The 22448-nt window shown below is 43.2% G+C and overlaps 1 protein-coding gene across 1 annotated transcript in view; it reads right to left on the bottom strand.

Moving 5' to 3' along the window:
- LOC134947590 (uncharacterized) overlaps window positions 1-22448 on the bottom strand; it is a 116036-nt gene that overhangs the window by 88139 nt on the left and 5449 nt on the right. Inside the window, exons 3-6 of the mRNA XM_063935601.1 lie at window positions 15015-15183; window positions 9861-10004; window positions 2672-2800; window positions 1939-2199 (exon numbers count right to left, since the gene is read on the bottom strand). Coding sequence (XP_063791671.1) covers window positions 1939-2199; window positions 2672-2800; window positions 9861-10004; window positions 15015-15183 — 703 coding nt within the window. The remainder of the gene's footprint in view (window positions 1-1938; window positions 2200-2671; window positions 2801-9860; window positions 10005-15014; window positions 15184-22448) is intronic.

Raw genomic sequence — 22448 nt, forward strand, 5'->3', positions numbered from 1 at the left:
TGCATATGATTCTGTCACCATTGAAAGAATGGTGGAGGATTACATGAGTGACCGCATCCAAGTAGGCACGTCATACAGTCCGTACGTATACTGGCAGGAAAAAGAGGCAATTTGGAGGCCCTTGCACAAACTGGCTTTATTTTACCTAAGTTGCCCCCCCCTCCAGTGTGTACTCCGAAAGAGTATTTAGTGCAGCCGGTCACCTTGTCAGCGATCGGCGTATGAAGTTACTTGCACAAAATGTGGAGAAGATGATGTTCATCAAAATGAATTACTGTAAGATCAATTCCCCGTGGAGACATTCACCAGCAATTGCCTCCAGAAAGTACACAGGGACCAGAGATGGTGGATTCCAGTGGGGACGAATTAATACTCTGTGAGGAGGGGGATGTACACAGTGAAAAGGGTGATGAATCAGAGGATGAGGAGGAGGTGGACATCTTGCCTCTGTAGAGCCAGTTTGTGCAAGGAGAGATTGATTGATTGCTTCTTTTTTGGTGGGGGCCCAAACCAACCAGTCTTTTCAGCCACAGTCGTGTGGCAGACCCTGTCGCTGAAATGATGGGTTTGTTAAAGTGTGCATGTCCTGTTTATACAACATAAGGGTGGGTGGGAGGGCCCAAGGACAATTCCATCTTGCACCTCTTTTTATTTTTGCATCATGTGATGTTTGGGGCTAATTTTTTTAAGTGCCATCCTGTCTGATACTGCAGTGCCACTCCTAGATGGGCCAGGTGTTTGTGTCGGCCACTTGGGTCGCTTAGCTTAGTCATCCAGCGACCTTGGTGCAAATTTTAGGACTAAAAATAATATTGTGAGGTGTGAGGTGTTCAGAATAGACTGGAAATGAGTGGAAATTGTGGTTATTGAGGTTAATAATACTATTGGATCAAAATTGCCACCAAATTCTATGATTTAAGCTGTTTTGGGGGTTTTTTTGTAAAAAAAACACCCGAAACCAAAACACACCCGAATCCGACAAAAAAATTTCAGGGAGGTGTTGCCAAAACGCGTCCGAATCCAAAACACGGCCGCGGAACCGAATCCAAAACCAAAACACAAAACCCGAACAATTTCTGGTGCACATCTCTAATAATATTATGGATGCTGACCCATACTTCGGACTGACAGAACAGAGGCAAACATGGGACCCCCCACCACAGATTGCAACCAACTGTATGGGTTACTAAGTACGGGGGCTGGCGAGCAAGAACTGATTGTCCATTGTGTGGCATGTAGTAACGTACTTGTCAGACTGGGACAGGATCAAAAGGGAAAACATGGGTACATGGAACAGGCAGAAGCAGTCAGGGAATGGAGCAGAGGATATCAGGACACGTAATCTGCTTCAGAAAACGCACTGGGAAGTACAAAGGTTTGGATGCTGGAGTACGGTATGGTGGCCTATGCTCTGATACTTGTCAGTACAAAGAGATACTTTTATAGCACTCAAATTTAAATGTAAGACAGAGCAGCAATAGCGAGAGGAAGCAATCTGCCAATTAGAGAGAGATCAGCCAACCAACACGCTCATGGCAATGGGTACAGCAGGACACATGGTCGTGACGGATACACTGCAAAATAGGGCGACGAGCACCGCCGGACCCAGTAAGGGAACCCTGTGCTCCGGCACGCTGTGACAGTGCCATAGCAGGGTGCCTCTGTGACCTGTGCCGAAGCAACCTGGGCATGTGACTTTAACATCACACTGCAAATGCTGAGGGAGCACTGGAAGCTTGAAGATGGGTACCCAGTGCATCCTTTAATCAAAGCTGCAGGACCATATGTACAATCCTCTAAATTAAACTTATTCCAAGCTGGACTTAATTAAGATGTGCAACTAAAGACACACCTGAAAATTACTTGGGCATTAATCAAAAAACTTTGGTGCAGGTTGTTATGTACTTTGCTAGCTGAGTGGTGTTATAACATTGTCACCTGACATTTGAGAGCCTGAAGCTGTTCCTTCAGTTGATTTATGTCCTGCTCAGTCGTTACAGCATTAGCATCTTGCTTATTCTGATGACTCCTGGAGGTCTTCATTGGAAGATGGTGGCCCCGATCCTGCACTTGGTGATTGGAAGCTGGAGCAACATTCTCAGCAGAATGATTTGAACTTCCTTGAAGGCTCACTTTCTGTGTCATGACACCAGGCAAATTGGATCGTCCACGATCTGACTGGCTTTTAATTTCTGTGGTCTGTAGGAAGAACAAATACAGCTATTTTTATCGGAGTTGTTTATATTTACATGGGCAGTGTTGGACATGTACAAGAAGGGCCCATCAGGGGAATTGAGTGGTAGGGGCCCATGCTTAGAGACGTAGCTAGCCTCCTGAGCAGGTGTAGCCAGCCAACACATAGGCTTAGCAAACAATTAGAGAGTGCATGGTATGGGTTCCTTTATAAATATTTTCCATGCATGATAATTTACCAGCTTAATGCACTGAAGAAAATACACCATAGTCTGTACAGTATAATGTAACATATGTAAAATTAAAGTGCACAGTCTGGAATCTGATCCTTAAAGGAGGGGATGGGCCCTCAGGCAGTTTCTCCTGTACCCCTGTGGGCCAGTCCGACCATGTCCATGGGTCATTACTAGAAGAACCAAGTGGCAGCTCTGCATTTTACATTTAAATACTGCAACAGTACAGTAAGCCTGGTACTTACATTGTGTGCGCCACATTGAGAAAGGGTGTTGTAGTGCAGAATACCCTCTAGATGTCTCACATGCTCCTGCAACTTCTGGTTTCTCTTTATCTCTTGGAACAGTGAAGTCTCATAGAATTCTTTTTTATTCTGAGAAGGAATTATTGTCGCAGTGTATGTAAAATTAAGAAATAAAAATCACTTTTGTTCACATTAGTTATTCCACAAATTACCAGATGCTTTTCACATACAGTCATATTTATTAAAATGATTTTACCCTTTTCACTTTATTTTAGTTTCACTGCAGGCGCTGTGGAAAATACCCCAAGAAGTCTGTGGAGTGGATGCGCAGGTACAGAGCTTTCTCACAAGCTCTGTCCTGCATGTGATAATTGATATATCCCTGCAATGTACTCAGTCATCACATTGCGAATTGTAGCGATTTTAGCACATCCCAGCCACATCTGAGATGCGAAATGTGATAAATATGCTTCTTAGAGCGGGATTTATCATTAACACGTCTTATCACATCTCTGTATTTAATTTTTTCACCATTAGGATCATTGTTAAGCTGTCTTAAATTAAAATGCAGTAAACTATTGCTTTTGCAATTTTTATTTCCTTTTTTTCACACTTTTATCACATTTTCATTAGCTAATTGTGATAACAATGTGATTACTGCACAATGGGGGTCATTCTGAGTTGATCGCTCGCTGCAGATTTTTGTAGCGCAGCAATCAGGTAAAAAAAATGGCAAAACTGTGCATGCGTATGTGCCGCAATGCGCACACGCATCGTACGGGTACAAAGAGCATTGTTGCTGTGCAATGCTTCTAGCGACGAATCCATTCGCACTGCCGATCGCAAGGAGATTGACAGGAAGAGGGGCTCTATGGGTGTCAACTAACCGTTTTCTGGGAGTGGTTGTGCAAACGCAGGCATGTCCAGGCGTTTGCAGGGTGGGTGTCTGACGTCAATTCCGGGTCCTCCATCGCTAGGAACATCGCACTGGATAAGTAACTACAGGGGTGGTCTTGTTTTGCATAAAATTTGCACGGCTGCTAAAAGTAGATAGCGAGCGATCAACTCGGAATGAGGGCCCATGTGATTACATGTTGGATACGTATGCGCCATAGTGACAAAACTGCAGTTCCAGTAAGAGCAGGGAATTTTGGAGGAATTCAGGGCCTAATTCAGACCCAATTGCTGCAATGACAGTGATCACAGTCTGAAGCCCTTTGCCTAGTGCGCTTGCGCAGTGGGCGTACTGCATGTGCGCACCCACTTTTTGCATCTCACTGGTGCGATTGCCTCTGCTTGTCAATCAGGCAGAAGCGATCGCACCAGTGAGATGCGAAACGTGGGGGCGGGGCGGGAGGGGGTGTGCCAATGGCATTAGAATGCCATTTGTGGAGCGCGGTCTGGACAACGCAGGTGTGTCCAGACCGTTGTGGGGAAGGGCCGCGGGGGCTGCATGACATCAGGTAAGGAGCTACTTGGCAGGTGTGAAAGCATCGCCACCGTGCGATGCTTTTGCACCAGCGCGGGTGGGCTTGGCCTGACATGTGGGGTGGACTAGCCCTGTGCTGGGCATCCCACCACATGTCAGAGAATCTGATCGTAGATGTGCTAAATTATCACATCTACAATCAGCTCTGACTCACCCCCCTCACATTGTAAGCAAAATGTGACTCTAGCGCGATCTAGAAAAGTCAAGGAGGCTAATAACTCATTTGTGCTTTTTATCACTTTATTTTTCAGATGAAGTCCAAATGGATGGCTTTAGGATGGTAACTGAGAAAACATGAGAAAAGTTTATAGCATTACTGGTTATTATTGTTTTCTGTGGTATAATCTGTATACTTTATTAAAACATTTTTTTCCACATTTTAAGTGAATCAAGACAGCAAGTCAGTTGTATGACCCAAGCAACTATACATATCTTTATCCTTGTTATACTCTTTTAGAGAGAAAATCTACAGCTCATGTTGAGGCAAATCAAATTTTTGGTGCTTTATTCGCAGGATTTACAGCAGGTTCTGCTTTAAATCATGCAGCAAAATCACAGAAAAATCTACACTTTTGCCAGATCTGAACTACACATCCCCCTTTTATTTCTGAGTTAGTATAGACTATTATAATAACTCAGCAGTATCATACTAGCATGGGCGGATTAGCCATAGGGCCTTCAGTGAAGGCTGATGTGCATGTGGGGCTTGTTTTGTTTGTTGACATCTGAGGGGTGGTGCTGTTGCATGGTTAAATGGTATACCACTGGTGCTTCCCATGTGAGGCCACTTCTACAACTTTTTCCAGGATCACTTTCAATTCTCAATCTGCCCCTGCCCGACTTTGAAAGAAAGTACAATGGAATATGCTAGCGCTACATACTGTAAATGTTAATAAATTAATATATACATGTTACAGCCAAGAATTATAAAACCTCTAGGTGTGACCAGGCCTTTCAAACAGCAGTGGAAATTTGAAACAAATTGTGGGGGCCAATTTGTTTTATTGTTTTCTGTGGTTGGCAATGTGTGTGTTTTTTTCCTGTGGAGGTCAATGTGTCTTATTTTGTTCTTGTCCAATGATTTTTATCTGCACTTGCATCTGAGTTGCATAACGCATGCATGCACCACGATGATGTTCGTACAGAGGCCCTCATTCCGAGTTGATCGCTCGTTGCCGTTTTTCTCAGCGTAGCGATCAGACTAAAAATCGGCTGTTCTGCGCATGCGTACGGGCCGCAGTGCGCACACGCTAAGTACTTTCACACAAAACTTTGCAGTTTTACACATGGCCGAACGACTGTTTTGTATCGCTCCAGTGATCAGTGAATGATTGACAGGAAAGGGGCATTTCTGGGTGGTAACTGAGCGTTTTCCGGGAGTGTGCTAAAAAACGCAGGCGTGTCAGCAGAAAACGCAGGCGTGCCTGTAGAAACGAGGGAGTGGCTGGCCAAACGCAGTGCGTGTTTGTGATGTCAAAACAGGAACTGAACTGTCTGCAGTGATTGCAAGGTAGGAGTAAGTATCGAGCTACTCTGAAACTGCATGAAAATGTTTAATTGCAGAACTGCTAACCTTTCGTTCGCACTTCTGCTAAGCTAAGATACACTCTCAGAGGCTGGCGGCTTAGCGTTTACACTGCTGCTAAAAGCAGCTTGCGAGCGATCAACTCGGAATGAGGGCCAGAGTCAGACACAAACACCAAGAAGTGTATTAGAAATGTTGGGCATTCCTATGTGGTTCCAGGGGGTTGGCTAATCTGATGCAGATGTAATATAGTGTAGGTGTGTTGCTGAAAGTAGAAGCATAAGAGCAGTTCAATTGCTCACATTGGAGGCCATACTCAGATGGATGATCTGCATCTAGCATAGAGCTGGTGTATGTTTCAATGTTGCGACCGATGGTGGCAACTAAAGACGTACAGGATTGCAGCATCTGTAAACATCAAAGTGAGCGCTTCAGTCCTGTATGTACACCAGGGAAGTGCATTGTAGCGTCATCAGCATAAAGTCACAGATGCAAACAGGCATTTTCCAGACTATACAATAAAAATGATGGTCACCAGCGCTAAGTTGTATAAAGTATATATACAGTGGTATACTAATTAAAAAATCAGGATGGTAGGTTATATTGAGATAACGCGCGATGATCACGTGATCGAAGTCAGGATGCCGCACCATGGTAACAGGCCGCGGGGAGCCCAGCGAGCACGGACCGCACACGGCTCGCGCGTGCGCACCAGCGCGGCGATCCCCATACATTCACATTCCAAGTGGATATAGAGATATACATACATAGTAAATCCACCAATATTAGATGTATAACTATAATAGTCATTTTGTTTTGAAAAGGACAATAAATCCAGAATAAAACTGTTTTATAATGGAAACAATGCTGGTGTTTGTCACATGGACATATTTCCAGAGGGAGTCCTAGCCGGGGTATGATCTAATCCTACTGAGGAGATATGTGGATGTGTCATTTTATTTTATTTGATTAATTAACCTATAATTGTGTTGCAAAGGCATCTGTATTTTTAAATATTATCCTATTAAATTTATTATATACATTATCTCAATATAACCTACCGTCCTGATTTTTTAATTAGTATATCAATATATATATACTTTATACAACTTAGCGCTGGTGACCATCATTTTTATTGTATATACTTTCTTGGGGAATTACCACCCCCTACACCAGCAGCTTCTTGACAGCGCACTCTTTCTATTTTCTATTTTCCAGACTATGTTATCTCCTACAGGAATAATGAAAACCAACTGAAGACACTGTCTGCCCAGGCAGGATAACATTCTTCAGAGGTTCCCAATTGCAGAGAAATCACCATATAAGTAAGGTGTATTTCTATTTAGTTCACACAAAAAACTATAGATTTAAAAAAAATTTTTTTAAGGTGGATACTAAAGGGACTTTTCGCCCTGGGATTTACTTGGTCTAGAACCAGTCTGTTAGAACGCTATCTTTTTTGCTATATTTTCCAGTAATATTATTATCAGTTATTTATATAGCGCACACATATTCCGCAGCGCTTTACAGAGAATATTTTGGCCATTCATATCAGTCCCTGCCTTAGTGGAGCTTACAATTTATATTCCATACCACATGCGCGCACACACACACATATTCATGCTAGGGCTAATTTTGTTGGGAGCCAATTAACCTACTAGTATATTTTGGGATTGTAGGAGGAAACCAGAGTACTCGGAGAAAACCCACGCAAGTATGGGGAGAATTTACAAACTCCACACAGATAGAGCCATGGTGGGAATCGAACCCATGAACTCAGTACTGTGAGGCAGTAATGCTAACCATTACACCATCCGTACTGCCCGGTAATAGGTTACCCTGCCACCAGGATTCACCATGTATCAGTTAATTAATGATGCTATTACTACCTGACTCCTGGCTCTTAATTCTGCTTGAGCCCAGCACTCATGGCTGGGCAGGGGAGAAACTATCATTGGTGCAACAGATGTACTGTATGCACCGGGGCCCTGCCCAGTGCTGCCAAGATCAGCAATAAGTTATCTACCCTGGCCCCCATGCGGACCATTTTGAGTAATGCTGGATGAATGGACCAGTACAGAGAGCAGGATGGGCCCCACTACCTCAGTTACCTGCTCCTTACGTTAGGGAGGCAGGACTGACCTTGTGTGTGATGGACTGCTAGGTGAGTCCTGCCACCTATCAGCTCAGATGATCACAGCCATATATTGCCTCTAATTAAAAGACAACTACATTTTTTCTGTTTCACTTTTTATGTGCAAATTAAAGGCAGCTCACAACTGTGTAATTGGCACTGTCAGAGTCTGCCTGACTGAGTGCCAAACCAAGTTAAGCATAAGGGGTTGGGGCCCCTGTCACAAGTACCGCCAAGGTATATGCCTCCTATTCTCTGCACCGCGCAGGACATTGTGCTTGTACCATTGTTACCCACTGCCTCTCCATCACCCATTGCCTACCCCTGTCACTCTCTGCCTCTCCTGGTCACCCTCTGCCTCCCTTTACATTTCATTGTCACCCTCTGCCTTTCTACAGTGTGCCCACCACCGCCTCCCTCTGTCTTACGCTGTTACTCTCTGCCTCACCCTGTCCCCATTGCTATGTGGCATATTGTGAACTTGGGTTGGGGTGGAGGAGGGGGTCCCAAATTATATTTTTGCACCTGGGCCCATCACTCACAAGTTCCACCACTGTGGCTGGGTGATTGATGTTAATGTTTTCTGGCTTGTCAAAGCAATCTACATATGAAGTTATATTGCCATGCCAAGAAAATCTGTGCTGTCAAAGAACTCTGCATATCAAGTTTACCTGTACACTTCAGCCATTGTAATTCCTAAAGTAAACCTCATACTGTATTCACTACTACAATCTGTGACTTGTGGTTTAACCAGTACCCACGTGGTTCATACCACAGCTCTGTACAAGTCTAACAAGAATCGTACAACTTTTTGCAATAATCACCAGTGTTGCATAGGGTTTTCCACTTTAAATCTATGTTCATCCAATAACCTCTCTTCTTGTGCTTACAGTGTAAGACTTTTAGCTCTATACCTAAAGATCTTAGAATCTCCCCCCACTCCTGAGTATGGAAACTGAGGCCCCATAATGTTAGCAATTTACAGTACTGGCCTTCATCATCCCCTTCCTTGTCCTAACTGACCTACCCCATGCTTCATTATATACTCCTAGTATGTTTTGTTACATACCACCTGGTTTTCATTTACTTTTCATTTACCCCTTTGAACCCTTCTACATGCTGTCATGTACTAGTGTAAACATTCAAGTTATCCTATAAATAATAAATAACCCCTGTACAAAACTCCCCTTCTTCTAATAATAGTACTTTGGTGGAAGATCCTCCCCTTGGACCCTCATCATTGCCCATTTACCTAGGTTCTGCTGCTTGACTCTCCTTGTAGCAGCAACTTTTTACAGCTACAGAGTGAGCTCTGCAAAGCTCTATTATTGAGAAAGGGAGAATTTAATACAGGGGTCATTAAAGGTGGAAATAAAATTGTAATGTTGTATCAGTGATCCAGAGATGGGGTGGGAGCTAAATTGGATGTATTGGGTTTCTTATACCCCTTTCACACTGCCAATGCCGGATCCCACCCGGGAATTGGAAACGGGTCCTTCCCGGGTGGGATCCGGCATTGTCAGCTGCTGCAGGCTTCCCCGACCCGGCAATATGCCGCGCGGGTTGCCATAGCAGTGGGGGGGCAGAGCCAGCAGCGGGGGCGGAGGTGGAGGCGGCGCTGGGAGATGAGATCATCTCCGCGCCGTCTTACCCTATCTAGTAAACGGGTCCCGGGTCGCATCGACCTGGGAGCCCGTTTACGCAGCCACTGACCCGGTATTCAACCCGGGTATAACACTGCTTTATTCCTGGGTTGAAGTGCCGGGTCAAGCGACCCGGGATTTCGGCTATGCCCCTTTCTCACCGCACGCCAACCTGTGTCGACCCAGCAATATGCCGGTTCGATACTGGGTTATTTGTGCGGTGTGAATGGGGTATTCTTAATATTATTTTGTGTATATTTGCTGCAAATATTACAAATACATATAACTGTATACCTACTGCTTGTGTGTGTGCCATGTGTTTTGTAGATGAATAAGAAAAATGTAATGTGAAATGACAGTATGTTTCTGTCACTAAGACTGTGTGTGTGAAATATCACCTGCTCGTGCTCCAGCTTCAGACTCAGTTTATCGCTGTGATGTCTTAGACTCTGCACCTCATCTTGAAGCTCCCGTACTGTAAGATGCATCTTTTGTGTTGCACTGTGATAAATCTCATCCCATTGTTGGTTGAGTTTCATCAGCTGTAGAAGAAACATATATACTTACATATATTTGTAAAGAAAGAAATAAGTCTTTCTTTGACCACAATCTATACCCAGACACGATAGATACAGTGCACCCGGAAAGTATTCACAGCGCTTCACTTTTTCCACATTTTCTTATGTTACAGCCTTATTCCAAAATGGAATAAATGTATTTTTCCCCTCAAAATTCTACACACAATACCCCATAATGACAACGTGAAAACTTTGCAAATTTACTAGAAAATAAAAAAATCACATGTGCATAAGTATTCACAGCCTTTGCCATGAAGCTCAAAATTGAGCTTAGGTGCATCCTGTTTCCACTGATCATCCTTGAGATGGTCCTACATCTTAATTGGTCCACCTGTGCAATTCAGTTGATTGGACATGATTTGGAAAGGCACACACCTGTCTATATAAGGTCCCACATTTGACAGTGTATGTCTGAGCACAAACCAAGCACAAAGTAAGCATGAAGTCAAAGGAATTGTCTGTAGACCTCCGAGACAGGATTGTCTTGAGGCACAAATCTGAGGAAGGGTACAGAAAAATATTTGCTGCTTTGAAGGTCCCAATGAGCACAATGGCTTCTATCATCCATAAATGGAAGAAGTTCAGAATCACCAGGAATCTTCCTAGAGCTGGGTGGCCTTCTAAACTGAGCGATCAGGGGAGAAGGGCCCTAGTCAGGTAGGTGACCAAGAACCCGATGGTCACTCTGTCAGAGCTACAGCATTCCTCTGTGAAGAGAGGAGAACCTTTCAGAAAGACAACCATCTCTGCAGCAATCCACCATTTAGTAAAAAAGCGCTTGATATGTGTAAATATGTGTATACGCAAAACCTGTGAAAAAAGAAAGATTAGTAAAAATGTTTACAGCCCTTTTTGGACTATTTGGGATTGGATTGCAGTTCAGCCAAAAAAGAAGATCAGGATAACTATCTACCCCTATCTAAATAATTAGTCCGTAAGTGGTAAATGACTGATATTTATGTTGGGAGTATCTTACCCCTGTTCGTTCTTGCTTTTTAGCAGCGGTCCCGGCACCCGTAGCACACGGTGGTGTTGTTGTTAGGTGGGCGGCTGATGTCTAGCCGCTCTTTGATCAGCGGCTGGCGGCCGGCTGACAGATGGCGGCTTTGATTGGCGGCTAGCTGGCTGCTAGTTCCCCGTCCAAGCGGCTGGCGGCCGGCTGACGGCTTTAATTAGCGGCTGACTGGCTGCTGGTTCCCCGTCCGTGTTGCACAGTCTGGTTTTGCAAATTCGGTGCACAGTAGGGGTTCCTTAGTGTGTACCCAACGCGTTTCAGGCATAAGCCCTTCATCTAGGATAATTGGTGGACTTCCTCAATCCCTTTTTATAGGATAAAAAACTTTATTAAAAAAACGGAAATTAAATTAAAACAGGCGGTTACCATGTGTCCTGATTTTTTGTTAGGGGTAAAAAAGAGGAAAGCTGTCCATAAAATTACTTTTTTCTTTCGATGTTTATATGGTTTTGCGCAATTCTAATAAGGTGTTATGTATATAATATGTTTATACAAATTTTATAAAAAGGCATTAAGTTCTATGTCAATATTTAAACCCTTGGGAGTTAACGTATCCATGAAATAAATCCATTTTGTTTCTTTTTGTCTCAAAATTTATGAAATTTCGCCTCCTCTCCAATTATTTTCCACTCTTTGTATGCCCATAAATTTTAACTTTGAAGCATCTTTATTATGACAGTCTAAAAAGTGTTTGGACACACTGTGGGTCTCCAAGCCTTTTTTAATATTTAGTATGTGCTCAGATATGCGAATCTTCAATTTTCTTTTAGTCTGTCCTATGTATTGGTGTCCACAAGGGCACTCTAACATGTAGATTACTTTTTCGGTGTCACAAGTAATTCTACCTTTTACATCAAATTCTTTTTTTGTGACATTAGATTTGAATTTCTTTATGGGCTGTACTGATGTTTGCTTAGTTGTCTTACATGCTACACATTTTAAGCAAAAGAAACTTCCCTGATTTTCCTTTAATTTGGTATTTTCAGATGGTATATAACTTCTAACCAGACTCTGTTTTAGATTCTGTGCTTTTTTGTATATAATCTGTGGTTTATCTTTGATCAGTGGTTTTAACTTGGCATCCAGTTGTAAAATATGCCAATGTTTGTTTATGATTTTTTTCAAAAGCTTGGTGCTGACTATTGTATTGGGTGATAAAAGCTAGTTGGTAGTTGTTCTCCATATTTTTAGGTTTATAACAGATTAAATCTTTTCTATCATTGGGGGTCATTCCGAGTTGTTCGCTCGGTAAATTTCATCGCATCACAGCGATTTTCCGCTTAGTGCGCATGCGCAATGTTCGCACTGCGACTGCGCCAAGTAAATTTGCTATGAAGTTAGGTATTTTACTCACGGCTTTTTCTTTGTTCAGGCGATCGTAATGTGATTGACAGGAAGTGGGTGTTTCTGGGCGGAAATAGGCCGTTTTATGGGCGTGTGGGAAAAAACGCTACCGTTTCTGGGAAAAACGCGGGAGTGGCTGGAGAAACGGAGGAGTGGCTGGGCGAACGCTGGGTGTGTTTGTGATGTCAAACCAGGAACGACAAGCTCTGAACAGATCGCAGATGCCGAGTAAGTCTGGAGCTACTCAGAAACTGCACAGAGATGTCTTTTCGCAATATTGCGAATCTTTCGTTCGCAATTTTACTATGCTAAGATTCACTCCCAGTAGGCGTAGGCTTAGCGTGTGCAAAGCTGCTAAAAACGGCTTGCGAGCGAACAACTCGGAATGACCCCCTATGTTTGTAACTTTTTTGATTTAATCTGTTATAAACTTAAAAATAGAAAAGATTTAATCTGTTATAAACCTAAAAATATGGAGAACAACTACCAACTAGCTTTTATCACCCAATACAATAGTCAGAACCAAGCTTTTGAAAAAATCATAAACAAACATTGGCATATTTTACAACTGGATGCCAAGTTAAAACCACTGATCAAAGATAAACCACAGATTATATACAAAAAAGCACAGAATCTAAAACAGAGTCTGGTTAGAAGTTATATACCATCTGAAAATACCAAATTAAAGGAAAATCAGGGAAGTTTCTTTTGCTTAAAATGTGTAGCATGTAAGACAACTAAGCAAACATTAGTACAGCCCATAAAGAAATTCAAATCTAATGTCACAAAAAAAGAATTTGATGTAAAATGTAGAATTACTTGTGACACCGAAAAAGTAATCACCTTATTAGAATTGCGCAAAACCATATGAACATCGAAAGAAAAAAGTAATTTTATGGACAACTTTCCTCTTTTTTACCCCTAACAAAAAATCAGGACACATGGTAACCGCCTGTTTTAATTGAATTTCCGTTTTTTTAATAAAGTTTTTTATCCTATAAAAAGGGATTGAGGAAGTCCACCAATTTTCCTAGATGAAGGGCTTATGCCTGAAACGCGTTGGGTACACACTAAGGAACCCCTACTGTGCACCGAATTTGCTAAACCAGACTGTGCAACACGGACGGGGAACCAGCAGCCAGCCAGCTGCTAATTAAAGCCGTCAGCCGCCAGCCGGCCGCCAGCCGCTTGGACGGGGAACTAGCAGCCAGCTAGCCGCCAATCAAAGCCGCCATCTGTCAGCCGGCCGCCAGCCGCTGATCAAAGAGCGGCTAGACATCAGCCGCCCACCTAACAACAACACCACCGTGTGCTACGGGTGCCGGGACCGCTGCTAAAAAGAAAGAACGAACAGGGATAAGATACTCCCAACATAAATATCAGTCATTTACCACTTACGGACTAATTATTTAGATAGGGGTAGATAGTTATCCTGATCTTCTTTTTTGGCTGAACTGCAATCCAATCCCAAATAGTCCAAAAAGGGCTGTAAACATTTTTACTAATCTTTCTTTTTTCACAGGTTTTGCGCATACACATATTTACACATATCAAGCGCTTTTTTACTTTCACACTATATGAAAACCTTGAACTGAGCCGCTAAAAAAATCCCGTTCATAGCGCAATTTAATACTTTTTATATTTTAATCCACCATTTAGGCCTGTATGGTAGAGTGACCAGATGGAAGCCACTTCTTAAAAAAAAGCACATGGCAGCCCACCTGGAGTTTGCAAAAATGCACCTGTAGGACTCTCAGACCATGAGAAGCCAAATTCTCTGGTCTGTTGAGACAAAGATTGAACTCTTTGGCGTGAATGCCAGGCATCCTGTTTGGAGGAAACCAGGCACCGCTCATTGCCAGGCCAATACCATCCCTACAGTGTAGCATGGTGGTCAGAGCATCATGCCGTGGGGATGTTTTTCAGGAATTGGGAGACCAGTCCAGATAGAGGGAAAGCTGAATGCAGCAATGTACAGAGACATCCTGGATGAAAACCTCCAGAGCGCTCTTGACCTTAGACTGGGGCAACATTTCATCTTTTATCAGAACAGCACACAGCCAAGATAGCAAAGGAGTGGCTTCAGGACAACTCTGTGAATGTCCTTGAGTGGCCCAGCCAGAGCCCAGGCTTGAATTCGATTGAACATCTCTGGAGAGATCTGAAAATGGCTGTGCACCGACGCTTCCCATCCAACTTGATGGAGCTTGAGAGGTGCTTCAAAGAGGAATGGGCGAAACTGCCCAAAGATATGTGTGCCAAGCTTGTGGCATCATATTCAAAAACACTTGAGGCTGTAATTGCTGCCAAAAGTGCATCAACAAAGTATTGAGTAAAGGCTGTATGTACATGTGATTTCTTAGTTTTTTATTTTTAATAAATTTGCAAAAATCTAAAAAAACAAAACTTTTTTCACGTTGTCATTATGGGGTATTGTGTGCAGAATTTTGAGGGAAAAAAATAATTTATCACAGTTTGGAATAATGCAGTAACACAACAAAATGTGGAAAAAGTGAAGCGCTGTGAATACTTTCCAGATGCACTGTAAATAATTTTGTTTTATATAATGTTGCAGACATGAACAGCAACTGATAGTATAAAGAAACTTGCCACACCTCTGCATTCAGCCTCCGAAGTTCTGTGTTTTTGTTGAGAAGTTGCAGTTTTTCCTCATCAGATGCAGTCACTGACATACTCTCTGTAATCACAGTCCTTTGGCTCTCAGAGTCCAGTCTGTCACCAGAAACAGGAGCCATGTGCACTTTACAAGGCAGGCAAGTACTGCTGTGAGACAACAATAAAAATAGGTCAAATTCATAATTCATTTTTAAGTTGATGTATCAAGCAGTGAAAAGAGTGGAGAACTGGACCAGTGGAGAAGTTGCCCATGGCAACCAATCAGCTTTGAGATAGCATTTATCAAGTACATTCTATAAATGATAGGTAGCTGATTGGATGCAGGAAGGGGGTATGCAGGGCTGACTAATCAATACTTTTCAGTGAGTCAGTAAGCAATCATTTGTGAAATAACCCAGTCCCTTTGAAATAAAAAATGTATTCCTATATATAATCACTTGATAGGTATTTATTTGAGGATTCTAAACATCATATATGCACTGTGGTCCAAGTATGCCCTGTTCTGCCACCATTAAGGGTCCTTGTTAAGAATAATTTTGCTTCTACCAAATCTGTGAAGATTAGTCATGCCCAACATTTTCATAAACAGTTAGATGTAAGGGGGAGTACATAGTTGTGGGTCAGATCTGTGGCATAGGAGTAGTGGTGACAACAGTGGTAAATGCAACTGGAACCAAGGGCCTGTGGGTGCTAAAATGATACCTATATATTACAGATGAGCGGGTTCGGTTCCCTGAGAACCAAACCCCCCCCAAATGCCATGCTCTGAGTCCGGCTTGGGACTTTCCACCAGACTTGGAAACCAGAACGAGGTAAAACGTCATCATCCCACTGTTGGATTCTCACGGGTTTAGGATACCATATGCACAGCCGCACGTCGCCGCCATTTTCACTCCGGACTTGGAGAGTGATGGAGACAGACCTCTGTCTCTCTCTGTGGGTGGTGGCATCGGGTGGGGTTAGTGTGTGCTCTGTTGGAGTGCTGCTGCAATCACTGTGGTGTGCTGTGCTAGGGGTGCTGTCCTGGCTGTCACTGGTATTTCATGTACTGTAATGGCCAGGTGCTGCAGCTGTATATGGGTGTTGCTGTCCTGGCTGTCACTGTGTTGTACAGGTTGCAGGGGCACTGTCCTCCTGTATGCTGTAAAATATAGGGGTGATGCTGATCAAATAACATTACACTGGCCCTGTATGCTATAAAAATTCAGGGGTTCAGTAAAATCAATGTACACTGGCCCTGTCTTGTATGCTGTAATAATTCTAGGGTGCAGTGAAAATCAATGTACACTGACCCTGTCTTTTATGCTGTAATTATTCTAGGGTGCAGTGAAAATCAATGTACACTAGCCCGGCCTTGTATGCTGTAATAATTCTAGGGTGCAGTGAAAATCAATGTACATTGGCCCTGTCTTGTATGCTGTAATAATTCTAGGGTGCAGTGAAAATCAATGTACACTGGCCCTGTCTTGTATGCTGTAATAATTCTAGGGTGCAGTGAAAATCAATGTACACTGGCCCTGTCTTGTATGCTGTAAAAATTCAGGGTGCATTAAATATCAATGTACACTGGCCCTGTCTTGTGTGATGTAAAAATTCAGGGGTGCAGTGAAAATAAATTTACACTGGCCCTGTCTTGTATGCTGTAAAATTACAGAGGTGTTGTGAAAATACAGGGGTGCTGGCACTGTCTGCGGTTGCAATGTTTAGGCCTGACCTTCACAACACTGTATGGGAAGAGGAGGCTCCTACCATCATTTGCATGCCCCCTGAAAGTGCTGGGAGGAGCACCGCCAGTCCAGTTGCTGATATTGAGATTGAGGATGTCACTGGGTGTAGCTGGCGCTGTGGAGGAAGTTGACGATGAGGATTCTGATGGTGATGTGGTTTGTTTGAATATGGTACCAGTGGAGACAGTTGTTGGCCATGAGATGAAACAGCCCGTTGTCATGCCTGGGCAAAATACCAAAAAAGCCACCTCTTTGGTGTGGAATTACTTTTCCACGAATCCAGACAATAGGTGTCAAGCCATCTGTTGCCTTTGTAAATCCATAATAATTAGGGGTAAGGATTTTAACCACCTAGGAGCATCCTCCCTTATACGTCACCAGCAGCGCATTCATCATAAGTCATTGTCAAGTTCAGAAACTTTGGGTAATAGCGTAAGCAGTACACTGACACCTAAAAGATGTGGTTTTGTTTGAATATTAATTATCTGTGAGGATGAGGATGTAAACACTGAAAGGGAGGGATGGATCTGAGGATGAAGACAACATCTTGCCACTGTAGAGCCAGTATGTGCAAGAAGAGATTAATTGCTTCTTTTGTGGTGGGGGCCCAAACAAACCAATCATTTCAGCCACAGTTGTGTGACAGACCCTGTCGCTGAAATTATTGGTTTGTTAAAGTGTGCATGTCTTGTTTATTCAACATAAGGGTGAGTGGGAATGCCCAAATACATTTCCATCTTGCATGTCTTTTCTTTGCCACATCATTCCAGGGTGCTGCCCTATATGTGGTGCTGCCCCTCTGCCCTATCAGTCCAGCGGTGCTGCCCCACTGCCGTTTAAGTTCAGGGGTGCTGTTGTCTGTCTGCTGTGCTGTGTAATTCTCCAGGGGTGATGCCACAAAGGTGGAAATGGAAATTGCCAAATTGTTTTTAAATAAAGTGCGGAGAGACCACATTTGTGACCAAAGTCAGTTTGACTCAGAAGAGACTGAATCATGATCCAATGCAACTACCGTAGAGATAAACGTCATGTATTCTGCAGGAGCATTAGAGAGAGGTTCTTCTCAATTATTTCATGTTAGGGACACATTTCGGGATCATTTATTTAGAAGATGTGCATTTGTTGTACAGGGATCTTCTTTTCCTTGCGTAGGGTTATCGCAAGACCTTGTGATGTTAGAAGAACAGAGTTTCACTGATTTTGCATTGCATCAGCATTCCATTGCACTGCAGCACTAGATGGGCCAGGAGCTCCTGTGAGGCACAAACAGTTACTGAATAAGGCCCAGTATGGAGTCTCATGGTAGCTTACAGCCAGGAAGATGTCAGGCTTGCCAGGCTGACATGCTGTGGCATGGAGGTTAGCATTGCTTCATCCCACAGTCCTACTTATAGTATGAAATGAGTTTGAACTGTAGCGTGGTAAGCTTTACTAGTGCAGGGGCTCAAAAAAAAAATACTGCACAGTCATGCTTAGTACTTTATCGAACCTACCCGAACTCAACTTGCCCCATCCGGGGCTGTTGTGGGGGCTCAGGAGGGGCTGCTAAAACATCTATGGGGCTGCTTTGTTTAAAAATAAAATATGAATAAAATAAACAAGACACATAAGTATGCTCACATGCATGTAACTGGGACACACAGGTATGCTCACATGCGTGTAACTGGGAGCTCTGAAAAACAAAAATAAGGCATCTGCGACACAATATGTAAATAAAAATGCAATACAAAAATGGAAAAAAAAAGAATCCCATGAGATTTTCACAAAATAAGTCTCCAGACTCCGTGAAGGGGAAAATATCCAATCTTGATCCTATGGTACACGCCAGTTTATTTGCATCCCAGCATTAAATCTGAGATTCTCTTAATTCCTGAAAATGGAGAAGGGTGTACAATTTTGGAGGCTTTGGCCCCTAGTTTTTCAGTCTGTCCAGTAATGTGGTAATTAATAATTATATATTTTCTTGGTTGAAGTCCTTTCTGCTCCACACCCATATAGGAGTGGAGGTGAAAGCCTGTGTGTTCTTCCTGATTGCATGTGTCTCTCTAATTTTTAATCACATTCTTGACACTGTCCTCTTCCTCTTGCCTCTTTTCATAATGTGAAAAGTCATCAAATATGGAGGTTGCATGTTTGTAGCTAGCTATGATTCTGAGACCTTGGCGAGCTTTTTCCAGGGGACCACCTATTGCTGAAATGATGGGTTTATTAAACTGTGCATGTCCTGCTTATCCACTAAACCAGTGGTTCCCAAACTTTTTGGAATCACGGCGCCCTCGAGCATCAGAATTTTTTTCACGGCACCTCAAGGACAAAAGCTTCTTATTGAGAAATTTAGAAATAAATATTAAATTAAGTAAATTGTGTTTATATGTCATCCATAAGTTAAATTGTGTGGTGAGGGACAAGATTTGCTTCTGTTTGGCCACATATTTTATGATTGGCAGCCACCAGCACCGGGTTTGCCTATTACATTGACCATAAATAATTTTAATTTGTCCTGGACCACCAATCCAAAGCACCCCTGCAAGTGTCCCGAGGCACCCCAGGGTGCCACGGCACACAGTTTGGGAACCACTGCACTAAACTGATAAAAAAAATTCCAAAAAAACACTCAGAAATTGTCGTTTTTTTTTATTAGTCAGTTAGGTGAATAATATGTATTAAACATCATCTAAAATGATTTTAGTAAAAACATTTTTTTTTATATTTGAAAAAAACATTTTTTTCCAAACATGGGAACATCGGTCGCGACCATCAAAACATTGTGACTATCGCAAACATTGCGATCATCGCTGCTTTCAATTTACACTTCCCCAGCTGCTGCTATTGTCTGCAGCTGCTGGAGTAGGAGTCCTGCGTGCTGACCGATCAGCAGTGATCGGCAGCATGGCAATCAGTAGGGGAGGGAGCAGGAAGACCCTCTGACAGCAGCGGAGGAAAGTTCCCTCTGACAGCAGCAGCGAAGGGAAGTTTCCCTTCCCTGCCGCTGCTATTACTGTTTATCTGACTGGTCGCATCCTGTGCGAGCAGGTCAGATAAAGCACTGCCTGGTGTGGTCGCATCTGATGCGACCATGCCAGACAAGTGGTTAAACAACATAAGGCTGGCTGGGAGGGCCCAAGACAATTCCATCTTGCCCCACTTTTTTTTCCTCCTGTTGCATTATGTGCTCTTTGGGGCCTAGTTTTTAAAACTGCCAACCTGTCTGTCACTGCACTGGCACTCCTAGATGGGCCAGGTGTTTGTGCTGGCCACTTGTGTCGCTTAGCTTAGTGATCCAGTGAACTCGGTGCACCTCTTTTTTTTTTCTTTGCAATATGTGCTCTTTGGGGCCTAGTATTTAAAACTGCCATCCTGTCTGCCACTGCAGTGCCACTTCTAGATGGGCCACGTGTTTGTGCCGCCCACTTGTGTCGCTTAGCTTAGTCATCCAGTTACCTGGGTGCAACCTTTTGGTCTAAAAACAATATTGTGAGGTGTGAGGTGTTCATAATAGACTGGAAATGAGTGGAAATTAATGTTATTGAGATTAATAATACCGTAGGGTTAAAATTACCCCCAAATTCTGTAATTTTAGCTGTCTTTATGTTTTTTTCAAAAATTATCCAGATCCAAAACCAAAACCCGATAGGGTGGTTTTGGAAAAACCAATCCAAATCGAAAACACGAGCGGGGATCCAGATCCCAAACCAAAACCCGAAAAGCATCCGCCACACATCTCTACTATATATTGAGGTGGCAAAAGTTATAATAAGGGGGACACACTTGAATGAAACAGATAAGGCTGATTGGTAAAAGATAGGGCACATAAGAGTCAAATAACTTTCTCATGCACCACAGCGATGCAGACAGTGCAGGTGGTACGTGTTAAGCACATTATGAATTTGGTGGGTTTTAATGGTGGTGTTTGGGTTGAGGGCACCCAGTGGCCTTTAGCTATACACATAATGTTTATGCATACTCTGCGTCTGAATTTACTTGGCTAATCAGTATCCGTAAATTGAGGCTATGTCCTCTAGGATATTAATTCTCAAATTCCTCCTCATGATTTAGGAATCTCCTCATAGAACATACAGTATGACTCAATCATTGTCTTATCTAAATTGCTACAGAGTATTTTAAATAATCTACTAATTGTCCAAATGTCATATGAACCTTTGTTGCCCACATCTACCCTAACCACTTAACTGGCTAATATTGTTTCAAAAACTGCTCTAAAAATTATTATTATTATTATTATTATTACATTTTATTTATAAGGCACCACATGTGTTTCACAGCGCCGTACAAAGGACAGTACAGGGAGACAAAACATAGCAGTACAGTAAATAAATAACAGAAATAGAGCACAGGTAACATAGAGCACCACACGTTCTCAAGACATAATACAGCTAAGATGTAAGTATTGATGGAGTGATCATCGTACTACTAGAGGCTGGTGGCCATAGATGGAGATGAGCCTTTACTAGCAGGATAAAGATGGTCGTTGAGTAGGGGAGAGCTGCGAGTGAAATGTGTCGAGACGAGGGCTTAGATAACAAGAGGAAAGAGGGCCCTGCTCTGAAGAGCTAACAATCTAGTGGGGAGGGGCGACAGACAGATGACAAGAGGTGCAGGCAAGTGGGAGGTAGCCTGATGGCAGTATGCAAGCAAAGATGAGATGTTCACAGCATGAGGCAGGGGGGTGGAGGTGTGGCTTCAGCACTGGGTTATGCATCGGGAGGGTATGCTTTGATGAATAAGTGGGTTTTTAGTGCCCGTTTGAAGCTTTGCAAGGTCGGGGAGAGTCTAATGGAGCGGGGGAGTGCGTTCCACTGAAGGGGTGCAGCACGGGCAAAATCCTGAACTCGTGCATGGGAAGCAGTGACCAAGGTGGTGGAGAGGCGACGGTCATTGGTCGACCGTAGATGGCGGGAGGGAGTATGAAGGGAAAGGAGGTTGGAGATGTAGGAAGCAGTGGAATTAGAGATGGCCTTGTATGTGAGGGTGAGGAGTTTGAAGAGGATTCTGTAGGGGAATGGGAGCCAGTGTAGATTTTGTCGAAGGGGAGTGGAAGATGTGGTACGGCGGGAGAGGAAGATAAGCCTAGCTGCGGAGTTGAGGACAGATTGGAGGGGAGCAAGATGGGAGCAAGCGAGGCCAGTGAGGAGAACATTGCAGTAGTCAAGTCGTGAGATGACCAGTGAGTGGATGATGAGTTTAGAGATATAGCCTGATACGAGCAATGTACTTTCTAATGATTGAATTAGGTCAAGAACATATACAGTATTTAAAACTTATCCAAAACAATGTTATTTAAAACATTTTTGTAACATTTGTAAAATACTGGGTTTTTAAAAAATCAGAATATCACCACTGGAACATTGCGACCACTGGAACATTGCGACCATCGCGGCTTCACATTTACTCCTCTCTCTGCCTCCAAGGGTCCAGAGGAAAGGTGAGGGCTGCTTTTTAACATTCTCTAGGGGCTGTTAATGTCTGCACCCGCAGAAGTGGGGGTGCTGCCGGGCTGACAGATCAGCAGTAATCCTCAGCATGGTAGGCACAGAGGGAAGGGAACCAGGAAACAGTGGGACCGGGAGGTCCCTCTGGCAGGGACAGCTGCGGTAAGATTCTCTTTCTGCAGCTGCAAATTAGGCTGACTGGTGACATCACATGCAACTATGGGGGTAATTCCAA

Source organism: Pseudophryne corroboree, chromosome 8 (genome assembly GCF_028390025.1).
Source record: "Pseudophryne corroboree isolate aPseCor3 chromosome 8, aPseCor3.hap2, whole genome shotgun sequence".
In the NCBI taxonomy this organism is placed as follows: Eukaryota; Metazoa; Chordata; class Amphibia; order Anura; family Myobatrachidae; genus Pseudophryne; species Pseudophryne corroboree.